The following is a 10,159-nucleotide window of genomic DNA, read 5'->3' as shown; positions in this document are numbered from 1 at the left end:
TCTATTCATTTCTCAGAAGACATTGTGAAATCTTGTTGCATTTTGCAAAACTTTATTCGCAAAAGGGATGGTTTCAATTTTCGTCACACTTTGAAAATAGTGGGACTCGAAAATATACAAAATACAGGCTGGCCAGTAACACGAGATTTCTTCCCAGGCCTTCACTTTTTCTCCTCTATTACTAAAACTATCACTTTTTGAATCCCAAATCGCAGGACGGGATTGTATCTCTGATATAAATAATTCTATATCCATATTTATTTACCTATATGAAACACAGACTACGTGCGTGCGTTACCGTCGACTTCAGGTTAACTGAGGTAAGGGAGAGAGGGGCGCGGAATCGCGCGAGTGGCGTGTGGCGGCTTTTTGTGTCGGCGTTTAGTGGCCGGTGCGAGCCACAAGAAGCAAGCTACGACGATTTGTAGCGTGTGGCCGCCACCGGCGCCAACCGTGTGCGGCGAGTCCATAAAATGTATGAAAATTACAGGAAATATGCCAGTGGCGGCGTTTTGTGGTTGTGGCCGGTGGCCCATGTGCGGGGACCCTTAGTTATTTGTAATTTACAATAAGTACAGTTGCTATACTTAGGAATGTTTGTCGTTAAAAGATTAGATTAATTTTAGAAAATTAAAAGATATTACGCATAAGAACGTAAACTTGGGTTTCAAAGTGACTTTACGTGATTTAAGTTTTGAAACACTTTATTGTAAAAACATTTAAATTTAAGGTGCTATTGGTTTTATACATTAATAAAAATAACACCGAATTTTACTTCTGAGCTCTTAATCTCATAAACCAAGTCGAAAGTGAAAAAGAAACCTAAATTAATAATACTAAGTGCACAACCTACACTACGTTTTGGTGCTAAAGTGAAAAACACATCCAAATGCAAACCAGGAACTTGCAATTAGTCAAATTTAATAAAATTAACGATAAGTTAATCTGTTATTTTCAAATTACAAATATTCTGAAATTTCATTATGTATGGTTAAATGCAATGTTGAGCGCAACGTATGTATAAAAATCGAATACAAATATAAAATATATTCTATGTTAAAATGTATGGGTAACAAGTAGTTTTAAAATAAAACATTACATAGAACAGACAGATATTAAGTGAAAATCATACAAAAAACAATCGTCCGTCCCACGAAAGTATTCCATGGATTTTTAAGGAACTAAGGGAGCGTTCACGTGTTACGTAACGAATTTTGGAGGGGAGGGGGGTCCTTTTGTAAAACGTCACGATGCGGGGCGGGGATTGAATCACGCGTTATTTTTAATATAATTTTCGACTTTCCAGTACTTTACACCACATAATGGTAACTTTTAGATATAAAGAGTCACTAGGTGGTCACGAAACGTTTTACTATACTTGGGTACAGAAAAACGTTACAGCGCGTTACATGTGGGGGAGGGTGTCAATAATCTCCAAAAATTGCGTGACGTAATACTTGAACGCTCCCTAAGCTTATCAAAGACTTTTTTTAAATAGACATTAGCTCTACTTTCAAGGACCTCCTTCAAAAGGCAGACTATTAAATCACATGTATGTCATAAGTATAAGAGTATTTTAAATATATATGATTAGATTCTTAGGCAATTATTTATGAAAGAATTTTCAACGCTCAATAAATATTACAAACATTTTATTTTTGTCTTAATCTGTAAACATGTACAATGACAAGAGAAAATAACTAGATGAAAAAGTAATTATAAATCAGTCTTAAGACAGAAAAGTGAGAAAAGCCAAGTTATTGAGATTGATCAAAAATATAACAGTTGCCTACATCATCTGAGCGGAAGATTCAGAGTCGAGACTTAGCAAAGTATGACTGCTGTATGACAAAAACTTTTTATTTTTGACATACGAGTTTCATACTTAGCGCTAAGTTTCTACTTAGAATATTAAACCTTAAGTGTACATTGCCATTTAACATTCTGTAAAAAGTCTTAAAAAAATTAGAAATAGAATGACAAAATCCTTTTTGAGTGACAAGTTCAGAGATAGCATTTATTCACTTCAAGTAAAAATAACCATAATATTATAGAAGACATTCCTGCAAACCTCATTGAAAAAAAAATTCATGATTAAATAATGTAAAATGGCAATAATACTTAGTCATATTCATAAACATACATTATACCTTCAAATAGTTAAACAATGATTATATTTAATCAACTTAACATTGGAATACTATGTTTATGAATAACCATTTGTTCACTGAAAAGTAATTTAGTCAGCCTTCCGTGACCTGCGCTTGCGCACCTCCTGTTTGTCCCCTTTCCCCTCCCCCGACTGACCTTCCCCCGCGCCCATTGCCTTGTCTTTGTCGTCGTCTGACGTCTGTTAATGGTTTTTTAAAGGTAATTAATGTATGAATCAAAATTAATTGAGAATGCAAACGGTGGTGTGTTATTTTTTGCTTGTCTTACTTAACATTTGATCACCCAAAACAGGTAAAATGCAACCAACGCCTTGCAATGCAATGAACATTTTACTAAAACACATTTTTGAATAATAATGCAATTATTTTAATCAGATTTTTAAGTAAGATAGACATAGGCTACCAAATAGAGTTTAATGAAGACTTATTATTTTATACCAATATATACTACATTTGGGAACTTCATATTTTTTTATTAAGAACAGGGGAAAATTGGCAGGACTGCCTTATGTTAAGAGTTCCATGGACACTTTCAATGCCAGAGGGATCGCTAGTGCGTTGCCGGCCTTTTAAATTAAATAAGAAAAAAAGTTATACTCACATCACTAGGTGAATTTTTCTCGGCGTCACTATCTGCGTTCTCAGCTTCATCCACGATATCATCATTTATCAGGTCCTGGTGAGAAATTTAATAAACATTATGTACTATGTAATTATGAGGGAAAATAACAAACGGCAAATATTCTAATCACTAGATGCGGCATTACAAATTTAGCTGAAACGAAGTTTAAAAGTTAAGACGAAATAAAACGGTTTGGATGACATTTAAAGGTTTGCTTCAAGTAGACAAACTTGTTGAACCAAGTTAAATGCGAAACATTAACAACCCAATGGCGTAACAATAGGGTGGCAGGGCTGGCAAAATGCCACCAGCCCCCGACCCAAGAGACCCCTGCACAAGAGATTATGTTCTATGGATGAAGTCTCCAATACGCTTTGGGCTAGCGTGGGGACTACAAACCATTCCCTCTCGCCTAAGAGAGGAGGCCTATGGCCATATACAATGTCTAATTGAGTACACTGAAAATCTCGAAGATTACTAAAATTAACTGAGTATAACGTAACGATTTTTACTGATACCCCATCAAAAGAATTTGCCACGGGCCCCAGATGGTATTGCGCCACTGTTAAACAACCTGTACTTATGCAAACCAATGCCAAGTATCAGCAAAACTATTTAAGCCAATGTTAATAAAAGTTACGGTAAGAAAAATATTTTCAGCTAGATTTTTTTTTAAATAATGGAATTTTATTTTAAACTTTAAAATATGGATTTGAGCTTTTTAATTTATATATTGGCAAATATTAAAAAAATACTTACATCATCCGACTTTTTCTCTTCTCCTCTCTTTTCAGCTTCAGCTCGGGATATAAACACTTTGTCAGCCCGACGAGGGGGGTATAAGAGGTCGATAACACAAACGAGAATCTGTAAGTTTTACACTTTTTACTCAAAATACTGATTGATAAATTTTGGATTTTTTTGTTAAATAAAAATTGTTTAGTTAACGAGTTAACTTCACGACAGGACATTTTATTGGAATAAACACAAGGTTTTCCATAAAAAACTCTACCATGAGGTAGACAAAAATTAACGCTACCAAAAAGTCTCCATCAAATATCTATATGAATATTCTCTAGAAATACTGTTCAAAAGCGAGCAAATTAAATTCATACCTAAGAAGTATTCCATACCAAAATGTCACATGTCATTAGGAAATTGACTTTATAATAAAACCTATAACTTACCAATCCCAGCAACGCTCCAATAAATATTGTGGCAATAGCAAAAATAAGATATGATCCCCACGTTGGTAGACCATATGTTTCCATCAACATATTGTGTACGCTCTGTAATGCAAATATTTTTAATTAGTTTCATGTTGTGTAATATTAATAATTATATTCACAACTTAATTCACTTACTCTCAAAGCCTGGCTGAGTTTAAAGAAGTGAGCGACCACACCCATCTGAATTGAATCAGGTGCCTTCCAGGAGGGCACTGCTTCTGTTTGCTTCCAACGAGCTTTCTCCACATATTCTAACATTGAGCTTGCGTCACGAGGACCCTTGTATTGACGGAATTCACCGTCTTTTACGCTGAAAATAAAATGTTTTTAGACCCTTAATTATGTTTTATAATTATTTATTTAAATAATATAAGATGAACTAATAAAGTAATAATATTCATATGTGACAACAATAAATATGCTTACTGGAATATTGTTGGCAGAGCAGTCACAACAAATCTACCACTTAGGCCAGGTGACTTTGTTACATCCACTGCAGCAGCTTTCATGGAAAATTTCTTGCTCTGTGCCTTATTTGACAGCTCCTTCCATGCTGAGGATAACGCATTGCAGGCTGGGCACCATGGAGCATGACTATAAACAAAAGTATAAAATTAGATGTACAATACCAGATTACATGTCTGGTACTCTGAAACCTCTGGTAGTACTTTTTGGTGTAGTTCTACCACTATCTGTAGCAAACTTGGGATCTCATTGTACACAAACCCCTACAGAGTATGAAGGCAGTTTATTTTAAGATTGTATATGTATATATCACAGAAAATAATGGTTATAATAAAAAAATTACACTTACACTAACCATTTTAGGATGGCAGAAAAGTAGTAATTTGTCTTGTATGGATATCTTAAGCTTTTGTTAAGATTTTAGTGTAGTTCAGAAAGGAATGTCCATTTATACATTCACATGTGCATCAATGTGTATAAACAGTAAAACAATAACTGGAGCATCACTTTCAATAACAGAATCATGCATCACTTAATAATAATTAGTAATCATTGCCTCATAGAATCAATTATTCAACTATGATGTCATACATGATTAGTAAGTTGGACTAACTGTTTTAGTTATTTTCAATAATTTCATGAATAAACGTTCTCACAAAACCCTAATGGGGCATGGGGCAGACACTTTCTACATCTGTTTCAGTGTAAATCAACCCTAAAAATAAGCAAGTTGCCAGATGTCTGTAACTACAGCAAAATCAGGCTATGTTCCTAAGCAATGTCCCAGTTCTTTCTATAATAAAATTAATCAATGTGTATTTCAATATATAAAATAAATAGTAGTAAAGAAAGAATCACCTTAAATAAACATTCATTTATCTTTTAAACTAGGCTTTTAAGAATTTAAATATGTATAAGCGACACTACACTTTTCTCTGTATTACAAATTGGTAGCTATTAATAACAATGTTTCAAATTACCAATGATACATGGTTATTCATAATTGGTATTTTATGATATCTGTAAACTTTCAACACATCTGAAAGTAAAGCCAAAAATATTCATGTAGGATCCAGTTCAGGATATGATAAAGCAATAATGTGATATAAGAGTCCCATCGCATTTAGAGCTTACGAATTATACATTTTTGACGTGGGTGATTTTTTTAAATATTGCTTGCTGCAATAGAGAACCCACACACGAATGTTAAATTCATGACTCAATCAACAAATTCGACTGCCTTATTTGGATCTAAATTTTAATCAGGTAAAATATGATGAAAAATGTAGACAATAAGCTCTGTCTAGATATTAAAAAACTAAATCGTCACGGTTAAATAAACGGACCCGTGTCTGACCTTGCTTGAGTTTATTGAACCCTAACCGAGACTACTTATTGAAAAAAAACAAAAATTCTTCAAAGTAATTTGAATCTTTTAATATTATATGCAATTTTCATAAAAATTTAAGGACGAGAGACTGACGTGATGTAAGAACGTAATAATCAAAAATTTTGACACGTTAGAGTCGGCAATCGGCACTGCGCCGGGTACCAAATACTTACAATTCAACCATCCATTCACCTTCTAGAATTTGTCTCCAATTGTCCTCATCTAGGTCAATATTTGCACTAGCCTTGCTTGTGAAAAAACATAATAACAATAAAGAATAAAGGAAAAAACTTAACATAAAAGAAACACTTCCAACACGCGCCATGTTTGCTTTTGAATTTTTATTTAATACTGGTATTGCCGTATCACACGAAATGGTAAAAATATTACAAGTTAAAAAATTTGCTACTGAACAATTTAGAAGGATGAATAAAAAATATTTAGAAATCTGAACTTGTTTTTATAAGTGTACATTTAAAAAAATTATATTCTTATTTAATTTTATAACAAGATGTGCGTATGATGTATAAGCAACATTTCCTTCAATGTTTTTTTATATCATACAAGACAGAGGGCAGTTATCGCCGTCAAAGAGTGTGCAAGAGTTTACAATAGTTCAATAAGAAACACATAGATGTCTTATATCAGAGTTATTCCACTACTGCATTTCTTTAAACATTATTTAATCGTGAATCATTAATATTATAATAAATAATTAATAAGGGCTATTTACCAGTCCCTACGAAATTTTAAAAGATATACTAACGACAAAAGACGTAATTACTGCTAAATTTTCGATTATAATGTGAAATATTTGTTACTTTTATCATGCATAACGCAAGAATGAGAATCATTTACTCTAATTTAAATGTAGAAATATAAATGTGTATGTTAAGAAATTCTAATATCAGAAATGTAGACACAAAGAAGCTAGATAATTCAATTAAGCCGTAAATAGACAAAATTGCTCGGATCGATCGTAGACGAAGCCGCGAGCGGACGGAAGCCACACTAGCGCAACACACTGCTATGTAACACTCGATAGCAGTTCTAGAGATCCTTTGGTGACATTTTAAATTATTATTTAATTTTGTTGCTGAGGGGATTTCTTTTTTTTAATTTATTTAAAACTTGACCGTGAACTCATGTCTGCTAGAATATATATTATTTCGCGCCAATTTTAAGCTTTCACATTTTCGTACTAGCTGTTATACATAAGGAATGAATTTTAAAAGGCAAAGAAATTGGGAACTTGGTTAATACGGAACACTACTCAAACCTCTTCTTTACATTACTGTCAATAGATGGCGTTATTTATCTTTTAAGCTATATAGTAAGTTTATTAAAAGTGGTTCAAGGCAATTGACTAGAACAAATATTATGTGAAGTCCCGGACGGATTAATTTCTGCATTCCTTACATTCCTATTTTTCATGGGGCAAGTTGGTTATTGGGCTTTTGTGCCTACACAACACAACTCTTACTATATGGGATTTAGGTCGCCTTAACGTAGTGTATATTGTTAATATAGGGTACTATGGCCCATTAAATAGCTCTATCTAAAAGTGTCAATATTTGAATTACAAAAAGGTGCTTAGGTTAGAAAGACACAACTCTTTTATTATAATGAAATTACTATCCAAAACTTTTAACTACTTTAACTACATTTAAAACCGTTTACGACGACATCGTTTAGAACAACATACCGGATATATTGACCAAAATCAAAGGTCCCGGCCAAATTCTATTGTATTAGGTACTTAATAACAACGTCATCGGCTGTTACGACTATCGGTTTTTACGACCAAATATGAGTAGTGCCTTCGATGACGTTATAACAGATTTGGACTGTATAATATACAGAATCGACCCTGAGGTCGTATATTCGAACCACGGTTGTGCACAAATGGAATCATTCGTAACATCTACTGCTGGTACGGTAATAAATGCGTAGGGTACCGTAGATTCCCACCTCAGGAGGTTACCAGACACCAAGCCCCGGCTCTTCCCAAAAAAAAAAAACTCTAAGGAAACAGGGATGTCTTTGACCCATAACTCAACGTGTAGACACAGAACTGTTTGCCGGTCGAGGCTTATGGGACTCCATTACATACATATTAGCTGACAGGAACTTGGTCATCACTTATGTAGTGAGAATGATGTGATCTCTTTGGGTTCTAATCCCAATACAATCGCCAATCTTTAAATACCATTTCAACGCTGTTTAACACTTTTTGACACCTAAGTAATATTTGTTAGACAAATGACAACCCCCTTATTATACGGATCTCAAGAAGAAGCTTAAGGTTAAGGTAAAGCTAATTCGTATCTCACAATCTCGTCTTCTATCAAGATTCATACAGAAAAATGATTTGCTAGCTTCTTTTCAAGTCCTGATTAATGTTCTAGTTCTAAAGTATATTATAGAAAACCGTAAAATGTGTAAGCGTTTTAATACTTACTAAATAATAGGTATAAAGACAAAAAGTTTGGTTGGTTAAATGTGGGTAAAGCTCACAGAGCTCCTCGCAACTATTTAATTCTTTTCTGTCATTTTGGTTTTAAATAGGAATTCATAGGAAATTCATAGGAATGACGCTGGTGACGCGTGGCCCGCTAGTTATACACTATACAGGGTAGGTACGTACGACAATTATCGTTACTGGATAATTCCATAACTAATTTACGTATAATAATAGTCGTACGTAAAGTATACGTCGAACATTCAATTTGAAAAACGAATGTTCACAAGGTTTAAACTAAATATAAAGATACATATTATTATTGCCACGTATCATAGGGTTTTGAACATTTTGTTTTGTCTTTACTGGATGAAGTTAAGTTAAATATACCTTAGTTTTTCTTTAAAACAGTAAATTTAGTATACAAACGTAAAATTGAACATTATATGTCTCCTAAAATAAAGGTGTACCTATTGGTTAAATTGATAATGGTAAAATTAAAAATAATATACCTCATTCTCCATTAATCGCCTAATTAATCTAATTTAAAAACATTTTCTTTTTCTCTTATGAATGTATACTTAATCCAAAGTGTAATACAACGATAAAGAATGCATAAACATAGTTTTGTTTCCTAGTTTAGAACACAAAATAAATCAACGGTGTTTATATCTCCAGCTGTCTCTAAAATATAACAAAAATATTTACTAAAACACCGTAGGTAATACAATTATAGTCACATATTTGAATAAATAGATATCGATCAGTGCCGCGTGACAGTTGTCAAATATCAAAATATTTTACGCGGGCTTTTTGTGATATCGAAGCATTGTCTATTGCAGGGCTGGTCAATAGTAACTTAAATTAAATAGATAGTTAAAGCTGTTGCTAAAGATACGATTGTTCATATATAAAACTATGTCTAGCACAACAAACACCTACCACTAAAAAGCTTTGAAGATGGACATATTGCAAATTGATAAATAATATAGTATTTTCAATACGTAAGTATTTGTATATAATTTTAACATTTAGGTATGTAAAATATATGCAAAACTGTCGAATAGCTTTCTTTTAAAAGTATATTATAATATCTATTAAAGTAAGTCGGTATTATTGCAGTTAAGCGCATTACCTCATTAAATTAGCATTAAAGAGTTATTACACTATAAGACCAAAACAATAAAATATTGTTGTTATGCTATCATCCTAGACAACCCTAGAAGCGCTCTACTTTTAATTCAAAAACTGAACGCGCCTTGTTGTCTATGAGGAACTTTTTTTTAATTTCAATCGGACCTCGGGATAGTAGCCAAGCTTTTTGTAATAATACCATTGTCTGTAGACAAGATTGTCTATGTATCGATCTATGGAATTTCGATACGACTGTGCGATACATGACACGGTTTTTGTGCGTGACTATGCGTTTTGTGCATTTTTATGGATTCTGTGTAAGTTTACCAGCTGATACTTAGATAAGAATACTGTTTTGATTAGTCATTTATCGGCTGGTTCGGTATCGGAGCTTCTCATTCATTATAAAAATGTGTCCTATCTTAATAAATAAAATAAATTATGCTACAAATTAGTTAATAATAAGCAACTCGCCGAATGTTTTTCATTATTTTATATACAGCTTTCATGACATGAGACAGTAGGTAGGACCTGACTACCTGCAACTACGCTAAAAAATAAATAATATTACGTATAGGTATAACATTAAAAACAAATAAGTATATGTAGTTTCTTCGTGTTTTTATAATATACGTTCCTTGATGTGGGTGGTTTAGGTACACTAATTTTTAATCTTACGTGCGATAA

At 33.0% G+C, this 10,159-nt stretch overlaps 1 protein-coding gene across 1 annotated transcript; it reads right to left on the bottom strand.

The window, feature by feature from the left end:
- Window positions 1–1,493: 1,493 nt before the first annotated feature.
- LOC125052558 (thioredoxin-related transmembrane protein 1-like) lies at window positions 1,494–6,232 on the bottom strand. The gene is made up of 7 exons (XM_047653474.1): window positions 6,051–6,232; window positions 4,449–4,616; window positions 4,158–4,332; window positions 3,981–4,082; window positions 3,553–3,660; window positions 2,773–2,847; window positions 1,494–2,350 (listed from the first exon to the last, which is right to left on the bottom strand). The coding sequence occupies exons 1-7, from the start codon at window positions 6,200–6,202 to the stop codon at window positions 2,240–2,242; spliced, it is 891 nt and encodes a 296-aa protein (XP_047509430.1). The 5' UTR covers window positions 6,203–6,232; the 3' UTR covers window positions 1,494–2,239.
- Between the last annotated feature and the right edge of the window lie 3,927 nt (window positions 6,233–10,159).

Source organism: Pieris napi, chromosome 9 (assembly GCF_905475465.1).
Source record: "Pieris napi chromosome 9, ilPieNapi1.2, whole genome shotgun sequence".
Classification (NCBI taxonomy): Eukaryota; Metazoa; Arthropoda; class Insecta; order Lepidoptera; family Pieridae; genus Pieris; species Pieris napi.
Note: the sequence above shows the minus strand (reverse complement) of the source record. Positions and strands in the feature narration are given on the sequence as shown.